Here is a 22,986-nt window from a genome sequence, read left to right on the forward strand (position 1 = left end):
GTGCGCGTGCGCGCGCGCGCCTGCAGGGGGAGAGAAAATAAGCCAATGTGGCAAAATGCAATTGGCAGGTACTGGTAAATGGCATTGTTTGTGCTATACTTACACGTTTTCTGTAAGTTTAAAACCATTTAAATTTTTTAACTTAAAAATAATATTGTTCACTGGTATCAAGTACTTTCAGCCCAGTGCATTTCACAGGAGGAGTTTCCTTTCCTTTAAAGGAAAATGATAAAGTAGGATGAAAAGTCATTAGCTTTGTGAAAACTCTAGAATATCTGCAATGTATTTTCCTTGAAAAAAACACAATATGAACAACCAGATTTTGTTTGTGTTTTAAAAACATGAGCAAAATTATACTCCAAACATTCTGTGATATTTGGTATAGGTAGTGAAGGTTCTAAATAGCATGTAGGTCACAATTACGAACAGCACTTTATTCTATTTAGAGGATTTCATAGCTCGTGATTGGTCTAGGAATATAGCTACTTTAAGACAAAGCCAGTTATGTTAAAATACACCGGTACACACACACACACACACACACACACATTGACCTGCACACTCACACACAATCATCTGAAGCAGTGTGAGAGTGAGAATCAAGATGTATTTGAATATCTTTAGTACATCTGACATCACTTGTTTCGTATATAGTGTTAGTCTCATGGCTGGTGCACAGGAATGGATCTTTCTATAAAGGCTGCCTCTGGTAATGTCATTTGCAAGTGTGGACCAGTTCCATAGAATTTGCACCAGTGCCTTCTGCTTTCCTATTCCTGTTCACCTTGAACAGCAATTGGTCTAAAGTAAAGAGAGGTGGAGAGGTGTCTTCTCAGAGTGGGGAGGGGCGTTCTGATACGCCTTTTCCTTTGTAGGAGAAGTAAAATGTTTTAATACAGTGTCACTATCTATTAGCTCCCTCTGCACTTTGTCTATGGTCAAGCATGGTGTGGTCATGACGGTATCTATAACTTTCCCGAACAAAGCCTTGTGTAAAACATGCTTCCACCTTACTGAGATGATCGATCTCAGCTCAGCAGGGTCCTATGGAAATGGAGCCCTCAAAGACAGACCAGCACACGGGGAAGTGAACCTAGGTCTGTCACCCACACAGTATTCTTAGGTGCCACATTCAGAGTCCTCTGAGAGGATAGTTTTTAACTGATAGCAATGCACACAATTTGGGAATGCAGATTTCAAATATGCACCATGAAGGTAGGCAAATCTGTGAACATTTTTTTTAAAATTGGCAATTTACTTATGGTTTTTTTCATTATTTTCAAACTTGTCTTGATTCTTCGAATGTGCAGTCTTCTTCTTTGCATTCACACTCAATATTTCCCTGTCTTATGTCTTCAAGAAGTTCATTAGCTCTTGAGTTGCCTTTTAATACTGAGTTGGTTTTTTCTCCTGTGAAGAAAACTAAAAAGAGCTATTATTATAAGCATAAAAAATATAATAAAGAACCATGTGGAAAATTAATCTATAAGATGAAATCTGCTAAATGCTCTTTAGAAAACATAGCCAACACCCTAAACCTCTTTCTCTAGGTCAGCAATGAAGTGACTTTCAGCTCTCAACCACCAATCTGCTGTCTTCCTCATCGTGTGAATGTGTCCTTTCAGTAGCAGTTGCCCTGGGCAGGGACAGCAACATGATTAACGATGTTATATCCAGACTTTAGCACATTCCTGCCAACCATGGGTGTTTAAATATAGCAATAATGATACCAGTACTTGTGCTCATTACTGTAAGAGGATGCCCCCAGGCGTTCTGCTGTTGGACAGCAGCAGTGAAATCAAAATCCAGTCTATGGACTATCAGTCTTTGTCTCCCTAACTAAAAATAAATAAAACTCCAGTTGACCTAATATAAACCCCGAGACCCTTAGCTGTATGAAAAGAAGAGGTAACAAAACAGCATTGAGGAGTTAAGATAAATGTGGCCATATGTATATCAAGGAAGAACTAATTATTTTTTTTAGAAGTACTTGAGTAGTATATAGTGTGATGCTTTAACATATCTAACCCCATTCCATTCGCCTTCAGAAAAAAAAAGTTCTTCTGCGTGATCTATAGAGATATTGCACACAATCAAGATGCACACCCAAGATAGCCTATGCAATAAAAAGGCCATACACACACACACACACACACACGCTTATGGGGAATTCTTTTTATTTTTCTATACAAGTAAATATATGCTATAATTCAATTACATAACTCTAACAAATATTTCTAGTGTGCAGGCATAAATATAATGCCACCAGCATTTAACCCCTGTTAATGTAAAGGGTTTAGAAGATTTCTTAATCTTATAAACTCTAAGACTGAGAAAGGCACATTACAGACATTTCCTGATCATTTTTTAGTCTGTACTTTCCAACAAATTTTGTTAAAGTATTTGTTTTCCAGAGGACCTGTTGAAATACATAAATGAAGAACAGAAAGTGGAAGTATCCAAATTAGAATCACCTAGATGCACTTGCATGTGGTAACAATGGTCAACCCACAATGACTGTTTCCACCCTTCCAACCTTATCATGGTAGCCATCTAGAACACAGACTTTGAGCGTGGCTGAATGAGGTCAAATGAATGAGCGTGGTAGTCGGCCAGTTCTCTTCCAAAAAAGTAACGACAAACTGGAGATAACAACCATTTCAGTACTCTGGAAGTTGATAAAAAGCATACAACAAACGAAGAATGTTTATGCAAGAATAACAGTGAGAATTTGTGGCATTCGTAGCCTAAACTGCTCCTATTCTGCCTCCCCGCCCCAGGACTGGTATAGTAGTTCCACTAAGGTATAGGAGGCATGAGGCACAATGGCCTGGATGATGGAGAGGGTTGATTTCATTTACATGTGGAAAAATCTATGCTGAGGGGTGTTACTGAGAACAGTACCTATCTCTGTGCCAAACCCTTTGGGAAGAGCTACATCACAGCCACCCTGGGGGTGCAGTCTGGGTTGGTGTGAACTACAAATGGGAAAATCAGCCATAAATTTAACAGAGACTTCTGGCAACAGGGCAACTATCCTACACTTTAAGAAGTTCCCACACATCACAGCCATTCTGGAAGTCTGTGTGCACTCAGGAAGGACCAGACAAGGCCACAGGTAGCTACCCGTCGCTGGCTGAACACGAGGCCTTGCATACCCAGGAAGTAAAAGCCAAGGCAGACTGGTAAACTTCCTGAACTTTGAGTGCCTTTCCCAATTCATGAGATACATCCATCAGGAAAGGCTGAACTCCTTCTTGGCTCAGGTTGTATTATGGACTAGAAGTCTGTTTCCCCTCAAAATTCATTTGTTGAAGCTGGAACTCACAATGTAACTGTATTTGGAGATAAGATCTTTATGGAGGCAGGTTAAATGAGATCATAAGGGTGGGGCCCTGATCCTATAGGTTTAGTGACCTTAGAAGAATAACCAGAGCCTTACTTTCCCTCTCCCCCATGTGAGGACATAGCAGGAAGGCCACCATCTGCAAGCCAAGAGAAAAGCCTCAGAATGGCCTACCTTGCCAGCACCTTGATCTTGGAACTACCAACCTCCAGAACTGTGAGAACTCCAGAACAGTGGCTTTGTTTAGCCACCTGATCGACGGTATTTTCTTATGGCAGCACCAGCTGACTAAGGGTGTTTCAAGCACAAAATCTGCCCAATCAAGGCTGACCACTAAGGTGTACTGACACTTGGGTGACCTCTAGGTAGCCAGGTTTGAAAATAAAGATAGGAATAAAGAAATGAGCATACATCAGCATTCACACACTACAAGGGAGACAGCCTCTACAGAAGAAATCCAGGCAGAAGTTATAGATGCTACAGTACAGGATCGAAAATGTTCACTTTTTAGAAAAAATTGTGAGATACGCAAATAGATAAGACATTTTGACAAATACACAGGAAATAAAGCAGTAAATAGAAACTCCCTGAAAGGGCTTAGATAGTAGACCCAGAAGACAAAGATGTCAAAGCAGCTTTTATTAATACATGCCAAAAAATTAAAGGGAAACGTATTTAAAGACTAAAATGACAGTATGAATAAAATGATTTGTCAAGTAGAGGATAAAAATTAAGTCGTACAGTAATTTTAAAAGAAACAAACTTGAAATTTTGGGCTCCAAGAGTACACTAATTGAAATGAAAACATTCACCAGAGTCTTCACAGCAGATCTGAGCTGACAAAGAAAAAAAATCAATGAAGTTGAAGTTAAATCACTAGAGATCATATAATCCTAGGAACAGAAAAAGAAATAAAGAATGAAAAATGAAGATAGATTCAGAGACCAGTAGAACATCCTCAAGCACATGAACATATGCATAATTGGAGTCCCAGAATAAGAGGACAGAGAGAAAGGGGCAGAAAAAGTATTTGAAGAAATAATGGATGAAATTTTCCCAAATCTGCTGATAAACATCACTCATCCAAGCTGATCAACCAAATCCAGTTAGGAAAAACGCAGAGGTCCACCTCTGGATGCATCATAGTTTAATTTCCAACACAGAGACAAGGAGAAAATGTTGAAAACGGCAAGAAAAATTACTTGAGACGTAGAAGAGAAGCACAATATACCCTAAGCTGTCTTCTCAACAGAAACAGTGGAGGCCAGAAGGCTGTGAGATATTCAAATGGCAGAAAGGAAAAAAGAAAGAAAAACCTGTCCACCAAGAATACTTTAGTAAGCAAAATTATCATTTAAATATGAAGGCAAAATAAAAACAATTCCAGATGAATGAAGACTGACAGAAATCATTGCTAAGAGCCTTGTCTTTTTTTTTATATAAATTTATTTATTTATTTATGTATTTTTGGCTGCGTTGGGTCTTTGTTACTGCGCGCGGGCTTTTCTCTAGTTGCGGCGAGCGGGGGCTACTCTTCATTGTGGTGCGCCGGCTTCTCATTGTGGTGGCTTCTCTTGTTGCGGAGCACGGGCTCTAGGCACGCGGGCTTCAGTAGTTGTGGCGCTCGGGCTTAGTTGCTCCGCGGCATGTGCGATCTTCCCGGAGCAGGACTCGAACCCCTGTCCCCTGCATTGGCAGGCGGATTCTTAACCACTGCGCCACCAGGGAAGTCCAGAACCTTGTCTTTTAAAAAAGTTCACAAGAGTTACCCCATTTGAAAGGAAATAACACCGGGCAGTAAGTAGAATACACACAAAGAAAAAAAGACCACAGATAAAGTTAATTAAATATAAAACACTGTAGAAATATTCTTTTCCTTTTTTTAGTTGTTTTTAAAGAGAATTCATAATTATAATAATTAAAGCATTTTGTTGTTGGATATGTACCATATATAGATGTCTATGAGAGTAGCAGCACATAGAGGGTGTAAGGAGTGGAAGGAAGCTGGAAGAAAGTTTCCGGGTTTTACTGGAAGGTATTAGTATTAAGGTGAAGCGTAGGTTGTGGTAAGATACACATTGTAATCCCTAGAGCACTCACTAAACAATAACTAAAACATAAGAAAGCAAACCAACAAGTGAATTAAAAAGGTAAAATAGGGAAATATCTATTTCATACAAACAGAGTAGAGGAAGATCAGGGAAACAAAAAAGACATGAGATGTACAGAAAACATATAGCAATATGGCAGATATAAATCAACCATATCAATAATATTAAAAGTAAATAAACACTAGTCGAAAGACAGATATTGTCACAAGGGATAAAAAAGGAGAGCCAATTACATACTGTCAACATGAGATACACATTATATTGAAAGATACAAACTGTGTGAAAATGTAAAGAATAAAGAAGATATATCATGCAAAGACTGAACAAAAGAGAGTGGGAGTAGCTATACTCATTTCAGGAAGAAATATATATATATATTTTAAGACAAAAACTATTACTAGGTGCAAAAAGAAACAATTTATAATGATAAAAGGCCCAAATCATCAGGAAGAGATAACATTATAAACAAACATACACATAACTAAAGAGTCTCAGATGCATGAAACAAAAACTGACATAGTAGAAGGATGAAATAGCTAAGTCAGAAATAATGGTTGGAGTCTTCGATTCCCACTTTCCCTAGTAGATAGAATAACTAGGAAGAAAAGCAACAAAGAAGTAGAAGACTTTACTAAAACTATAAACCAACTAGACCTAACGAATATCTATTGAACACTGCACCCAACAACAGATGAATACTCATTCTACCCAAACACCTATGAGATACTCTCCAAGATACAGTTGATACAATATATTAGGACAAGCCTCAATAAATTTAAGAGGATGATACTCTTGCAAATAATATTTTTTGAGCAAAATGGAACAAAATTAGAAATCAATAAGAGAATACACAAATATGTGTATCAGTAAGGAAATGAAATCATATGATATGTGTATCAATAAGGAAATTCACAAATATGTGGAAATTAAACAACAAACTTATAAATAACCAATGGGTCAAGGAAGAGATTACATGGGAAATTACAAAATACTTTGAGATGGATGAAAAAGAAACACAGTATACCAAAACATATGGGATGTAGCAAATGCAGTGGTTAAAGAAAAATGTATAGCTGTAAATGCTTATATAAAAGAAAGAAGATGTCACATTACATCATTTTCCAAATTAAAAAAAAAATAAAAAGATGACAGCCAACTACATTCAAAGGAAGCAGAAGTAAGGAAATGTTAAAGATTAGAGCAGAAATAGAAGCAATGTAGGACATAAAAGCAATAGAAATAATCAACAAAATCAAAGGAGGTTCTTTATAAACTTAAACAGCAGCCTCTGGGTAGACTGTATAAGAAGAAAGAAGAGAAGACAAATTATTAAAATCAGGAGTTTATCTGCGTTAGATAATTACATATAAGGGAATACTATGACCCAGAACTAGGTACGCCACCTAGATGAAATGGAGAAACTGCTAGGAAGACACGAACTACAGAAACTGACTCAAGAAGAACTAGAATATGTGAATAGACCTATACTAGGTGAAGTGATTAAAATAGTAATTTTAAAACTTCCCACAATCAAAAGCCCAGGCCCAAATGATGTCACAGGTGAACTCTATGACGTATTTAAAGAAGAATTAATGCCTATTCTTTGCAAACTTTTCTGAAAAATACGACAGGGAACATTTTCTAACAATTTCCCTGAGGTAATTCTTACAGCAGATTCAGAAAAAGGCATCCCAACAATACTACCGACCAATATCCCTTATGAATATAGATACAAAAATCTGGATTTGGGTTGTGGGCTGTAGTTTGACAACTCATGTTATAAAACAAACCAGTTTGTGGTAAAATAGCGGAATGGACAAAATCCTGTGTGTGTGTGTGTGTGTGTGTGTGTGTGTGTGTAATCAGCAACTGTTGATTCAATAATTGTTGAAGTTAAAGTAAATTTTTAGTGTGATTGGTCCAGGACTTGCATGATGGTCTGACTGAGTGAGTTGTGTAAATCGAGGCATCATTATTATTTTCCAGCTCTCCAGGTGATTCCACAGTGCAGCCATGTTTGAGTACCAGGTTGTTAATCCATGTTTTTAACACTTCAGAGTGCATATTCGTCACCTGAGATCTTGTTGAAATATAGATTCTGATTCAGTAGGTCGAGAGTGGGGCTTCAGATTTTGCTTTTCTAACAAGTGGCCAAGTGGCTTCTGATCCATAGACTATACTTTGGGTAGCAAGGTGCTCACGCTGGCTTCCACTGCCTGGGATATCGGGGTCCTGCCCCAGGGGACTCTGATGTACTTGGTCTGGGAAGTGGCCTGTGCATCAAGATTTTTAAAAGCTCCACAGGCGACTTTAACGGCAGAGAAAGCTAAGAACCTTTGTGCTAAAGTGCATGATGTTTTATAAATTTTAATTTTTGTATTATTGGGAGCCCTAATATGGTCCCTTTTGCCCGTTTCTTGCCCTATTGTACCCTCTTCGTGACAAACATCCATATATATGGTGGGAATCAGAGTGAGCCCTTTATCCTTCTGCTCTTGTCCATCTCTGACGAATGAGAAGTAGTTCAAGATGGAAAGAGAAGGATCAGGTAAGCCGGATTGGAGAAGAATAAGCTAATCGTGTCTAGGGGGCTCTTTACAAGGAAGGTTGGTTGAGACAAAATGGGAGGATTACCACGGAAATTTGTCACAGTAAAACTCATTTCCGGGCTTGGCTTGGGGCAACATAGACAAAAATCGTCCTTCCTGAGTCCTGGCTGAGCCTGACAACCAGAGAAGCTGCAAAGGATTTTTTTTTCCTTCTCAATACGCAAGGTGACACGGTTGGCCAAAATGCAAGAGAGAATTCCAATGGCAAAGTCTAGACATGTGGTCTTTTCCCCCAAAGCATAAAGTACAACATGGAACTTAAAAGTGACTGGAGACTGATGATAAAGATGGTGATGTTTATGTTAATGATGAAGACCAGATAGACGGCTAACACATAAAGTACTTCTACTGTGCCAGGTGATGTTCTAAGAGATTCACAAACATTAACTCGTTTAATCTTCACAGGAACCCAGTGGAGTTGACACTTTTATTATCCTTATTTTAAATGTGAGGAAACTGAGGCACAGAGAAATTAAATACCTTAACCACAGTTACTCAAGATGAGTGGCTAAACTGGCATGTGAACCCAAGCAAACTGAGGTTAAGAAACCCTACAGCAGAGAAGCAGGTCTGTTGTTTCCTTGGGAAATCTTTTTACTGGGAAATAATGTCTTTCTACCCATAGCCAAGACAAGGTAATAGGCTAACACCTCTCCACATCTAGAAAGGAGAAACCAGAGGCCACACTGAAGTTAGGAACAGGCTTATTCTGAGACAAGCTCTGAGCAGACACAGGTGGCCACAGTCTGGAATGAGGTAATGGTCCAGGTGGGGCCAGCAGCCCTCTGGATGTTCCAACGCCTCATCCCATCCTCTGAGTGTTAGCTGCCCTGGGTGTGGGGCCGCCTGTGCCATAGTCTCTCTCCACGCTTTTGCTAGTGAGTTTATCCACTCTTATGACCCCAGCACCATCAAAAGGATGATGTCTCCCCATGTTTATTTTCAAACCTGACATTCCACCTTGTTACTCAACCAAACTCGGGTCCACTCCCCCAAAGCACAGTGAAGCCAATCTACTGGCATTGGTTTGGTGAAGGAAAGTACAGCGTTTATTACAGGCCAAGCAAGGAGAACCAGCCGCTCATGCTGAAAAGACCCGAACTCTCCAGCTGCTTTACGGGGAGGGTTTTTAACAACAGTGTGAGGGAGAGGGTCTCGGGGTGCATGATCAGATTGTGCTCAAGTCGCTGATCGGTTGATGGTGAGGTAACAGGGTGATGATTTCAGGAATCTCAATCAGCGGCCTTCTGGTTTTAGCAGGTCTGGGTTATACATTCTTGTGGTCAGCATGTAGTTAACTTTTTCTACCTGGTTGGGTTTTAGTATCTGCAAAACAACTCAAGGATATGGCTCAGGATATTATCTAAAGCCCTGGAGAAGAAACTGAAGCTCCTTGACTTTGTTTTATGACTAAGCTCTTATTTTGTCTTGGTTGACTGTTTTCATTTGTTTCTGCACATTCTCACTTCTCTGATTCAATTTGCTCTAAGCTTTTCTACAAACAAGAGGTGGGAGGGGGGCATACGGGGTCCTATCCCCAGAAATGACCCGCAGAGTAGTGCTTGATTTCAACCTGAGCTTCACATTCAGTTTTCTGGCTACGTGCAAGACATTTCCACTTGCATATCTAATAGGCATCTCAGACTTACATGACAGGCTTTCCCCCATCGTTTCTGTATCGCTGCTAATGTTCCCAGATTAATTTATAGCAACACCTTCAACCCAGGTGTTCAAGTCCAAACACTGGAATGTAGATTATCTTCCCTCATTTCCCATTCCTCACCTCTTGCCCATAAGCAAATCTTGTCGCCTTGTCCAAAATCCATTTGGAATGTGTGCAGGTCTCTTCATTTCCTCAGTGACCACTATATTTCAAGCCACCACTCTCTCTCTGGACCTGCTACAATGTCTCCTAACTTGTCTCCCAGTCTCAACTCACCCTCACTCCCCTACATTCCTCAAAGCAGTCGGAATCACTGGCTTAACATTCAGGGAGTTTTATTCTATTTTATATTCAGTATCAAAAATTTGACCTTCACAGTGAGCACATATTTTTCAGCCCTCCTCATGAGGTAATTTGAGCTTTTTTTGGTACTGTGTTAGTTTAATGGAAGAAAGGGTACAATGGAAGGGGGAGAAAATATATATATATATATATGTATATATACATATGGATGTTTTTTAAGGGCAATTTGCATGACTAGCATGTGACCTAGGAAGTCACTCCCATGCCTATGGGAAAGTCAGCCTCTGGCTCAGTTACCATTATCACTGTTGTCCGGGATGACATTGTCATAGAGGGACCCTGCCATACCTGTTCAGGACCCCAGGCTGCTACCCAGAAGTGATAAATGTTCACATTCACATAATTTAATGAGCTAAAAGTTTTCAGGAAAAGTTGAAGACACCCTTTATTTTACTCCCTGTCCAATCCCATTCTTCACTTCTTCCTGAGAGGCAACCAGTATTTTGTATTCCATACTAAGGTTTTTTATATATTGCTATATAATTTTACCATGCACAGGTACCCACATAGACTAGGGCTCAGAAGACCCACCCCACCCCACCCCTCTACACTGATTTTGTTCATAAGCGGAAGATTGATTTTGTGTTTTCCAGGGTCCCAAGGAAGACCATCTCCCTCCCTCTGTGGTGATCCTGAGCTGCATGTGGACCAAGCCTGGGTGTGTTCAGAGACTCCTGGATACCTGCTGTAAAATTTAAAAGGTGAGAGATTTGCCCTCATGAACCAACCAGAGACCTTTATTTATTTATGAACCAATAACTTTATTGGAAGAAACGGAAAAACTGGAAGAAAAAAACTTAAGTGATAAAATAAAGTCCAGGAAAAAAGAGTCCTGCACTTGTTGCAAAAAAAACAAACAAAAAAACTTAAGTGAACTTCTTCTGCAAGGGCACTATCGCCGTCTGCATGGCAGGCACGGTGACCAGGGCTGTGGTCACCCCGTGGCTCTGGGGAAGTCCAGGCTCAGTTCTTTTTGTCGCTGTCGCCCAGGGTGAGCTTGTCAAAGAGGTACCCTGCCAGGTCGACGTCCGGGGCCCCCATCATGCTCAGGGTGGCGACATGACCCTCCAGCTCTCTGATGAACGCCGCCTGCTGGCCGAGGCAGTGAGTTGCCAGGAAGAGACGCAGGTGGGGGTCGCTCTTGTCGGTGGCCAGCTGGTGCAGGTCGAGCAGGCTCCGGTTCACGCGCTTCTCCAGGCACAAGGTGTACCACATGGCCTTGAGGCCGCTCTTCCACTCGTCACTGACTGGCTTCCTGATGTCTTGGAAGTGGAGGCGGCCCCTGTGCTGGTTCTGCAGGCACATCAGGCCCTGGGCCCGCTCGCTGTGCTCGTGGGAGCGGCGCAGGAAGAACCCGGTGAAGTGCTTCAAGGCGACGTCGTCGCGGTCGAGGTAAAAGGCCACGGCCAGGCACACGAAGGAGGCGTGGAGCTCCAGGGTGAAATGGCTGTTGACGGCGGCCTCGCAGTCGGGCTGGTAATTCTGGCGCACCTGCGAGGGCGGCGCGGGCAGCATGGCGGGCGGCGCGGGCAGCATGGCGGGCAGCATGGTGGGCGGCGCGGGCAGCCTGGCGGGCAGCCTGGCGGGCGGCGCGGGCAGCCTGGCGGGCGGCGCGGGCAGCCTGGCGGGCCTGAAGGCCAAGGTGAAGGCGAAGCCGCGGGGCCTGCGGTAGCTGCCTCGGAGGGCTCCCATGTGGTTGAAGAGGGCGGCCGCTCTGGGATGGACCGGAAGGCGGGTCCATTACCCGGGTTTGGGAGGGGGGAGAGGAGGTTCCGGTTCTGTTACGGGGGGATGGGAGGGTGGATGTGCACGGGGGGCGGGGCACGGACGCTGTGTCCCAGGTTCCATCCAGGCCTGGGTGAGGCAGGCCGCCTGCGCTGAGCTTCTGGCCTAATCTTTTAAAATGTTATTCACGAATATAAGCGCAACCGTTTTGAGTTAATCACTTGCGTGATTTCTTATTTGAATAGTGCCCTAATGTGATTCTTTCATTAAACAGTTCTTTTGTGGTATCATTGGTTATATTTACTATCACAGAGCTCTATTTGAAGTTAGCTCCCCTCAGTGACTTCAACACCCATACTAATGACACTTCTGATAGCCTCTTCGCTGGGTTCCTGGACCTTATTAACTCCAGTGAGCTCCACTTTTCTCTTTCTGTTTCTGGTCACGTTCACACTTGTCTGACAGCACAGCACCACCTCCAAAGTCTCAGTGAATCTTTCCACCTCTCCAGCTTTCACTCGTTTTGAACTTGGTCTTCACTCCCTTTGTTGTCTCTCATCTCTTAATCTTTCAGCACAGTCCTAGAAACACAGCCCCTTTCACCTGATTTACCAATTCCTTCCTCTGGGGTAAGTGCAGACTTCTCTTTTCTTTGTCAGAAAACAAAAGGCTTAGATGCATTCTTAGAGAAAGAACTTAACTGTGTGGATGTGTTTATCTCCTCCAACCTCATTTGTCCTTTCACTGCCACTCAGCAAGCATTTTTTTTAACCCCTCAATTATGTTGTATGGAATGAGCCACAGTGGTAGGAAATACCATTGATCTCAAATTATCTTTCATTCATTCATTCAATAAATATTTATTGATTACTTAATATGGCCCAGGCACGGTATGGGATTTGGGCATATATTAGTAACAAAGGGAGACAAAGTCTGTTCCCATGAGGTTTGTATTCTAGTGGAGAAGCAGACCAAAACAGAACAAAACCAAAAACTGCTGTTTTTCTCCCTTTATTGTCTCAAGTAAATACGTATAAGATATTACACATGTATATGAAATTAAAAAGTCAATATTTTCTTAGAAGTTAAGGATATTATAGTGGAAGACATAAGACCAATCTAGGTATTTATAATTAATTAATTCAACATTAATTCAACAGCCATTTATATACAGTACTCCAAATATGTGTCACTGTTTGACTCTGGAGATACAGAGAAGAATCAAACATGGTCTCTGTTCTCAAGGTACAAGAAAGAGTGATGGACTGTTTTAAGTGCTCTCAATGGTTTTAAAGTTTTTGGATAAAATAGCTGTTTTCACTTAAAGTTTTATTACCATGGCTTTGACTAATGTACTTTTTTGGGGGGGTCTCTTTATTTCTCTTTGAAAGCTCATGCTATGCTATAATCATTGTTTATGAAGGAAGCAAAGGATCAAATATCAACTGTCACATTGTAAACTTATCTAAGCAATTTTAGAGGCATTTAATTGTTGAGTCTGTAAAGAAATAGAATAACAACAATGTCTATTTGATAAGTTGATTTTAATGATAGAATCATACATTAGAGATGGAAAAGAACTACATGATCAGTTTCTCAGTGAGATAAAATTGTATTCTATGTTTGCTTAACACCAGTGTTTAGTCTTAATATAATTGCAATCTTTCAAAAATTTCCTTGGAAGAGTCCATTGTAGACTTCACTGGAAGAATCTATTTAAATAGAAGAAATCGTGATTTTGTAGAACATTTTCTCATTATGTCCCAAGATTATTTAATAATTAATTTATCTGGACAACTTTACTCTTCAAATATTAAAATAATACTATTGAATGGTTATATGTGTACTAAGGGGTGATAGTGGTGTTTCTCAGATGTTTTATCCCTCATCATCACTTCCTAGGTTAGAAGATAATGTTAAAGTACATGTTATAACTAAGAGAAACCTAAGGTTTAAAATCTAACTTTTTAAAGGGAAATCAATAAATTAGCATGAACTGGAACCTCAAATTTCCATGAAGGAAATATACATATGTATAAACAAAAACATTGCATCCAGTTTTTCTTTAATGAGGAATGTAAAGCTAAATACAAACACAGAATGAAAAAACTTCAGAGCAGATCATGTTTTAAGAAAAATTTAAAATTTAATTTTTTTAATTTATTTTATTTTTTAATTTTTGGCTGCATTGGGTCTTTGTTGGACGCGGGCTTTCTCTAGTTGCAGCGAGTTGGGGCTACTCTTTGTTGCAGTGCGTGGGCTTCGCATTGCGGTGGCCTCTCTTGTTACGGAGCACGGGCTCTAGGTGCGCGGGCTTCAGTAGTTGTGGCGTGCAGGCTCAGTAGTTGTGGCACATGGGCTTAGTTGCTCCGCGGCATGTGGGATCTTCCCGGACCAGGGCTCGAACTCATGTTCCCTGCATTGGCAGGCGGTTTCTTAACGACTGTGCCACCAGGGAAGCCCCCAAATTTAAAAAAATTTGATAATCAAATTTTATAGTTTATAACTTGGTCTGTGCTAAGATAATGTCTTTTAAAATATCAATATAGGACTATAAGATGAAGGTTTCTTTGAAATGTTTGTGGTCAGTGTTGGTATTATGTTAGGATTCTCCAGAAAAACAGAACCAATAGAAGATATATTTGTATATTATATAAAATAAGGAATTGGCTCATGTGGTTATGGAGTCTGACACGTCTCAAAATCTGCAGTTGCCATACTTGAGACCCAGGAGAGTCCATGGTGTAGGTCCAGTCCAAAGGCCAGGAGGCTCAAGACCCAGGAAATTCAAGTTGAAGGCAGGAAAAAACAATGTCCCTGATCCAAGGCAGTCAGGCAAGAGGAGTTCCCTCTTCCTCAGAGGAAGGTCAGCATTTTTATTTTATTCAGGCCTTCAAACGATTGTATGAGGCTCATCGACTTTAAGGAAAGCAATCTGCTTTACTTAGTCTACTATTTCAAATGTTAATCTCATGGAAAAACACCCTTTCAGGCACAAACAATAATATTTGACTAAATATCTGGGTACCCCCTGGCCCTTTCAAGTTGACATATAAAAATTAGCTATCACAGTATTATTCATGATAAATGCAGAGTCAACAAATAAAAATTCTCATGCTATAATCTGCAAAAACTTTTTTGACTTTCAGTTCCCTTCATTAATTTAAAAATGTTACAGAACTAATAGTTACACAACTGATATTAGACAATAAGTTCTGACTCCATGTCAATGATTAGCTCTCATTCATTCATTCAGTATATTTCTATTGAGCACCTATTATATGGCAGGTATTTTATAGGAACTAACATAAAAACTTGTTCTATAAGCTCCTCATATTTGTATTCCTTTTGTAGCCAAGTGCTAGTAAATGTTTCACATAATTCCTTCTTTGAAAATTAATACATGAAGTAGGATCAATGGTATAATCTTAAGGAAGTAGACCATAAGTAGCAGCAGTTGGTGGCTTATCTCACTCGCTGTGTTGTGTGTGTGTGTGTGTGTGTGTGTGTGTGTGTATACATATGTATAAATAAATCATTTAATGAGAGGTAGTGAAAAGTGATACATCAATATTATGTATCTCTGGGCTGTTCACTCTGCATTACCTCATTATTACAGATACTGAATTAAATTTGATTATTATTACCCATATTTTACAGATAAAGAAATTGTGAATTAAAGTATGTAACATGATCAAACACAGAGCTTGTAAATAGCAGAGAGTGACACTCTGAACTGGATTCCTCTCTAGGTAGTTTGGGAAGTTTGGCTGGACCGTGAGCTCCTTTAGAACAAAGACTGTTCAACTTGTGATGCTGAATTTCACATAGTAGGGGCTCAAAAATATAAATTAAAATATTGAGTGGCCTATTAAAAGCTTTAGTCTCATTATTTCTCCAAATGAAAAAAATGAGTGGGAGTGGATGTTGAATATATATTTAAACTCTGTTTCCTTTAGAAGGAAAAAAAATCAAAGACACCCAATGGTGATAAATTACTATTATAATTTTACTTTAATATGCATAAACATAAAACCAGGCATAGAAATTGGTATGCTTTTATAACTGTAAACCTAACAATTTGTAAATATATGCAAATACAACTATAAAACTATTAAAATTAAAATTAAGAAATTCCAATTATGCATCAGATTATGCTTTTTGTCTTAAACACAGTCCCTTCTCACTGAGAACATACTAGTTGACGAGATGCAAGTTTCCTGTTGAGTGTGCCATGCCTGTGCCCTGATATCCATGAAACATCTCAGTTCTCTACCACCCTTCTTTACTGAAGACATGGCACACTTTAGCTCATATGATGATTCATAATGTACTTTTGCTTTCAGGTAGTGGAAGTCATCATTCAAATATTGTCTGTCCTTGTTCTTTTTTATTAGTTTGTGAATAGTAATTCTGATGCAGTTTGTTGATTTCATGAAATACCATTAAAAGCCTCAGGAACTTCAGTAACTGAAGAGGCTGTTCAAACTGGGAATTGAGGGGGAAGAGAACTACTGACAGAATTTTAAGGGATAACACTCTTCCCTTTGAGTTTCATTCTATTAAACTATTTTTCACTTCCCAGTCATCACTTTAAAAGGGAATTTTAGTGTTTGCAGCTGGTAAAATGTGACTATAAGGGTGGACATGCGACAGTTGTCCTTTTTACACTAGAACATGCCAGCCTAGCAGCAGTCACACTCAGTGTGATTCAAAACACACACGCAGGCGTGGACAGTGAGTTTGTGCTGCTGCGTTGAGCTATAGACAGATCAAGATAATTCTGAAAATGCTTCCAGTAACTTTCCATTTGGACGTAAACACAAGAACAGATCCATGGAATTCACAAATACAGGTAGAGAACACTGAGTTAGAATGGCATGGACACACCATATATCTAGTCAATAACTGTTTAGGACCTAATATATTCCAGCTTTGTGCTAAATGCTGAATGATTGCAGCAGGCGTTGACTTTAATCTCATGGGCCCTAGAGTCTGTTTCAGTTCACTATGTTCACTGACAGAATGTATATGTGATGAATGTAAAATTAGATGCTAATGAGTTGATAATAGAATATGTATATATATTGAAATATTCATATATATTCAATAATATTTTGTTTGAAATCTTTACCACTATTGTCACAGATACAGAAATTGCTACAGACGTTCTCATACCTTTTCCTACATAGCAATTAGGTTTAGGGAAAATATTTTTGGTGGAATGGTGTTAGTCAACCTACAAATCCAGAATGTCTTGGTTGAAGGTGTAGATACTTTGTTTCACTAAAATCAAGTGTAAGTTTTTCCAAACAAGTTAGGAAAAAAATGCAAAATCCTTATAAAATGTTCCTTATGATTCCATACCTTACTATACTATTAACCCAATGTGTTAATAAGCTTATATTTAATGTAATCATTATTCTTCATAATTTGACATGAGTAATGTGCTCTCACATCTTAATTTTCTAAACTTTTATACCATATTCTCAATGACTTATTTGCTGATTTCCTTTTTTATAAAAATATGATAATGACCTCAACCAACCACTGTTAAACTCAGCAAAAAGCACAATTTCCAAAGTAAATGTTTTGTAAAGTGTTTCCTGTGTATTATTCACATTTATTACTTTTCCTCTGAGCTTTTGATATTTCAGTACATACATCAAAAATAAATAATGTCCTTTTGACTTATTTTCTTGAAGTCTTTTGCCATTTTCCAAATATATCTGAATAGTTAAGGTCAGTTAAACCTATTTAGAGTTTCACATTTCTAGGAAATATCTGATATTTAGTAACTTTCTGCCCAAATGATTTTAAATCTCCTTTATTATAAAGTGAATTAAAAGATTGGCATATATTCTTTAAATAGAAAGATTATCAACCTGCTTTTGCTAATGTAGATGGTGCTCTTAAGTTCTGATTTCATACATGACAAACAACCCATGATTAAAGGCTCATTAATAATCTGCCAAATACTGTCAGCTGTATGACTCAGTTCTCCATTAGTAATGTAATCCCTTGATTTTCTTCTGCCAGAAAAGTGCTGATTCTTTGAAACCATTGGCAGTAATATGAATTTATACATTATATGTGTGTGTGTGTGTGTGTGTGTGTGTGTGTGTGTGTGTATCTCTCTTGGAAGAGAGACTGAACGCCAAGACAAAACCTCGCATTCCTTTACAGGACGTGCAATGCAGATGTGTTGTGGAGTAACTGCTGGATCTGGGAAGGAAGGTGAGGCCAAAGGCAGCCCATTAGAAAGGGAAGAGGCTGTTGGAACTGGGAATTGAGGGGAAGAGAACTACTGACAATTTTAAGGGATAACACCCTTGCCTTTGAGTGTCTGTGTGGTAGAGTCCGTGGCCTGGAGTAGAAGGGGAAAGCTGTACTAGAGCAGCTTCTGGTGGCAGGAATATTATTTTCTTATACATGCAGCTATTGAAACATTGCTTAACATTCCTCAGATCTTAACTGTCAAGGACAAAAAACAGCAATGATAACTGGAAATGTCAGTTCCACGTCCACAATAATCTATTTACAATTGCTTCCCTCTTTCACGAGTTCTCTATCAATTATCCATGCTTTTATCCCCCCCCTAAATCATCACTTTTTCCTTAATCACATGTATTCCTCAATTATGCTGTAGAGAACTGCAATTTTCCCTACGTGGCCCTCCCCCTTAATTCTTTTTTTTATTTTCCACATTAACAATCCCTAATTTTTAGAAAAAAGACAATAGCATATAAATGAATCAAGGTGCAGAATTCCTCAAATTATAAAAATCAATTCCTGGAGCGTTACTGATTGATAACTATATTGATCACATCAGTGTAAGTATTTTAATCAGTCTGTCTACAGAGATTGCAGCTACAAGATAAAAAAACATAATCAGTTTATTCAGTTGTTACAAATGTAGGAGGGGGAAATGGAAATAGGATTAACAAGATTTTATGCAGAACCAAGAGTCCACTTCCTTTTCTTTCCAGAGACACTATTCTATAAACCATGGTATTGCTTCTCCTAGCCAGACTATTAGGCATGTTTGGTTAGATTACATTTTGAATTATACCAGTTCATTGGAGTAAATGTCTCTATGGGACACTTGGGTTTATAAAACTCTGTTTCATAGCTGGATGATGTAGAGCATCCCTCAGACTATCTTCTTGCAAAAGAATGCTGTTGGGTCAAATGAACAAGAGAAAACAGGTAATAATATAATATTAGAACTCTCTACAAAATAACATCTCAATTCACATTTTGTGATACGTTCAGTGACATCTTAGAAAACCATGTTGTGTGTATGTATGTATGGAGTGCACACATTTGTACGTACATATTGGGCTTTGATCACTAATGTTAATGTTCGCTAAAATTTGTACCTTAATGTGGATTGTAGTATGAATATATATGTAGTAAATTATTATAAAGAGATATGATTATTAATATAGAATAGTATTCTGTATTTTATAATTAGGGTTAGAGTGGTATAATTTAAAAATAATAATAATATTGAATATTTTTGCCTACCCTTCCAATATTGGACGTTAGTTAGGTAAAGTAGACATTAGTGGAAACATGCATCTTAGCTGATTGTGTATGTATATACTCTGTCAATTTTTAATTCTTTAAAAAATACAAATATTGTATTAGAAGCCATGGAGTATTAGAAGTCAGCGGTAGTGGAAAACTGAGGTTATTGATTATTTTGTGTTTTCATATCCACAATATGTAGTGATTTTGGAAGTGTTTTGCTAGCTACTAGAAAGTAAGCTAAGATTTATGCTAGCTCTTTGAAGGTATCTACCGAAGTACCATCACTAGGAAAGTGAGGTCACCCTTCTTTGATTAAATCATCAGACATAACATAGTACCATTTACATGTCCTCAAAGTTTTATTACAACACAATTAATAGCCAAGATTTTAGCTATTTACAAGGTCTTCTAACTATATACCAGATAATTTCATGTGTACATGGCATGAACTACCTTATAAAATAGAGCTGCCTCTTTTTATTTCCTAAATATTATAATCTATCTATATTAGTGAACTGGAGCTGTGGATCAGATGATAAGATATGCATAACTGTGTGCACTGAGTGATAGGAATGCCACTTGTTATCTTTTTTCTGGAAATGTCTATATAAGAAAATAAAAGGTACTTTCTAGAAATATGAAAAAAATAGCAGCCTGATACTGTTCATTCTTACCCTTTTTGGGAATTTGAGTAAGTAATTTATTCTCCCTTAACCTCAAGTTCTCTATTTAAAAAAGTGACCTTGGACTAGATCCTGTTGCAGATACTGTGGTCAAATGATTTTATGCCCAGGGATTTCAGCCGTTGGCTGTGAATCAAAATCAGTTGAGGAAATTCTGATTCAGCAAGTTCGGGGTTGAACTCTGGCATATGTACAGTTGACCCTTGAACAACTTTGGGGTTAGGGGTGTGGACCCTCACACAGTCGAAAATTCAGGTATGACTTTATAATCGGCCTTCCGTATCTATGGTTGCACATCTTCATATTCAGTCAACCCCAGATTGAGTAGTACTGTAGGTTAAGTGAACCCACCCAGTTCAAGTCCGTGTTGTTCAAGGATCAGCTGTACTTTTAAGAAGTGCCACAAGTGATTCTGATACTCAGCCAGGATATGGAATATTGATTCTATGCTATTTGGTGCAAAGAACAAAATGGGAATCTCTAATTCTATATATTGATTATAACTTGTCTAAATTTCATACCTTACTAAGAAAAAATATCATTGGGTGTAGCAATGGTAAAATAGCTGCAGTGTATTTCATTATAAGAGAAGATGGTTACAGTGTTACTGGTAGAAAAATGATCAGAATAGTGTATTAGTTAGGGTTCTCCAGAGAAACAGACCTAATAGGATATTTATATTATATTGGATTGGACTGGATATATAATAGGTTATTGTATTTTATATAATAGGGTAAAATATCCTATTGCGGTTGACCCTTAAACAATATGGGTTTGAACTGTGTGGGTCCACTTACACACGGATATTTTTCAGTAAATACTGCAGTGCTACACAATTCGTGGTTGGTTGAATCTGCGGATGCAGAACCGGATTATGCAGTTTTTAACTGCACCCTAACCCCCATGTTGTCCAAGGATCAAATGATTATATGTGGGGAGGGGTGATTTCTTTTAAGGAATTGGCTATTGGCTTTGGTTTATGTGATTGTGGGGCTTGGCAAGTCAGAAATCTGCAGGGTAGGTCAGCAGGTTGGAAATTAAGGTAAACGTTCATGTTGCAGTCTTGAGTCCAAAAGCTAGAAACTCAGACAGAATTTCTATATTGCAGTCTGGAGGCATAGTTCTTTATTCATGGGAGGACTTCAGTCTTCATTCTTAAGGCCTTCAACTGACTGGATGATGTCCAGCACACTATGGAGGGATCATCTGCTTTTCTCAAAGTCTACTGATTTACAAGTTAATCACATCTAAAATATACCTTCACAGCAGCTTCTAGACCAAAAAACCAGGCACCATAGCCTAAGTTTACATGTAAAATTAACCATCATAAATGGTAAACATGAGTGAGGGCTGGCTGAGGCAGGCAGAAGAATGCCGAAGTGGGTTCATTCAGAGGGAATGTGATTGGGTATCAGAGGAGGGCTGGCATATGCTGTGTGGGTGGAGGAGGCAGCAAGGTTGTGGACTACTTGAATCTGTTGGGGCTCAAAAATGGTGCCCTGAGCCAGCGTGAAGTCTACCACAGTAAATGTGGTAGGCAACTGAGGGTAGGCAGAGGCACATAGGATGTCATACTTGAGACCAGTTAGGCTTCATTTAACCAGTGAGTTTCATCACGTTGATTTTCATAGTTTATTCTCATTCCCTTGTTCATCTGTTCATTATGTAATACTCCAGTCAGAGCCTTTCAACTTGCTTGAGCATTTGTTTATTAGCTTGGTGGTGTTGGTTTTGGTTGTCAGTACTGCACTATTCATTTTTGGAGTAGTATCACTTCATACTAAGGCAGTTGTTGCCTGTTGATTGAACAGGCCCGTTGTAATTTCTCTGCACTCCATAGCAATATCACTTTTCTTCAGCCCAGGAAGGGTTGTTTGAATAAGCAGGTTGCTTCCACTTTTAGTCTTTCAGCTGCCACTTGGATACTTACCAAACTTTGAATCCACTTGCCAAACTATCATGACCCTGTTATCCTGTGTGCCCACCAGTTACATACATATTATCTTTCCTTACCTATCTTGCATATGCTGAATTTTGACTTTCTTCAAATTTGGTTACCTTGGATAATACCATTACTACTTTGGTTTTTAAAGCCTTTAAAAGTCTTTTGGGACTATAAAAGGCGCAGGGCTCTAGGAATGGAATCCTCAGATTTTGGTGTGCATAAGAGTCACCTATAGCTATATGAAATGCAGATTCTTGGCTCCATTTCTAGAAAATTCTGATACAACTTATATGGAGAGAGGGGGGTCTGCAAATCTGCATTTTACAGGAGCTGCAGTTTCTACTATGCTTAATAGCTATTCTGTGTTGATTCATCATAATGCAATGCAACTATGCACTTAAAAAAAAACTAAACCTTTTTTTGAGAATATTAGATTTATCAAACCGTTGCAGAAATAGTACAGAGAGTTCTCATGTACTCTTCACCCATCTTACTCTAATGTTACTATTTTACATAGTACATATGTTAAAACTAAAAAGACAGCAGTGCATTACTTTTAGCTAAACTCCAGACTTTATTCAGATTTATCGATTTTTTTTTTTTTACAATTCTGTCTTTTTTCTGTTCTAGGATCTAATCAAGTATATCACATTGAATTTAGTTATAATCTCTCTTCTATGGTCTCTGAGAGGTTCCCAGCCTTTCCTTGTTTCCCATGGACCTTTATAGTTTTGAGAAGTACTGGCCAGGCTTTTGTAGAATGGCCCTGAATTTGGGTTTGTTTGGTGTTTTTCTCATGATTAGACAGACCAGGGTTTTTTGGGTTTTGGGGAAGATTACCATTAGAGGTGAAATGTCTTTCTCATCACCTTGTGTCAGTAATGACTTTTTACTGGTGATGTTAACCTTGATCACTTGGTTAAGGTGAGGTCTGCCAGATTTCTTCACTGTGAAGTTACTATTGTTCCCTTTCCATACTCTCTCTTTTGGAATCCAGCCAGTACT

At 38.9% G+C, this 22,986-nt stretch overlaps 1 protein-coding gene across 1 annotated transcript; it reads right to left on the minus strand.

Annotated features, from left to right (window-relative positions):
• Positions 1-11,055: 11,055 nt before the first annotated feature.
• LOC133082336 (ferritin heavy chain-like) lies at positions 11,056-11,784 on the minus strand. The gene is made up of 2 exons (XM_061178883.1): positions 11,731-11,784; positions 11,056-11,610 (listed from the first exon to the last, which is right to left on the minus strand). Exons 1-2 carry the CDS (start codon positions 11,782-11,784, stop codon positions 11,056-11,058), a joined length of 609 nt encoding a protein of 202 aa, XP_061034866.1.
• Positions 11,785-22,986: the final 11,202 nt, after the last annotated feature.

This window comes from Eubalaena glacialis, chromosome X, assembly GCF_028564815.1.
Source record: "Eubalaena glacialis isolate mEubGla1 chromosome X, mEubGla1.1.hap2.+ XY, whole genome shotgun sequence".
Classification (NCBI taxonomy): Eukaryota; Metazoa; Chordata; class Mammalia; order Artiodactyla; family Balaenidae; genus Eubalaena; species Eubalaena glacialis.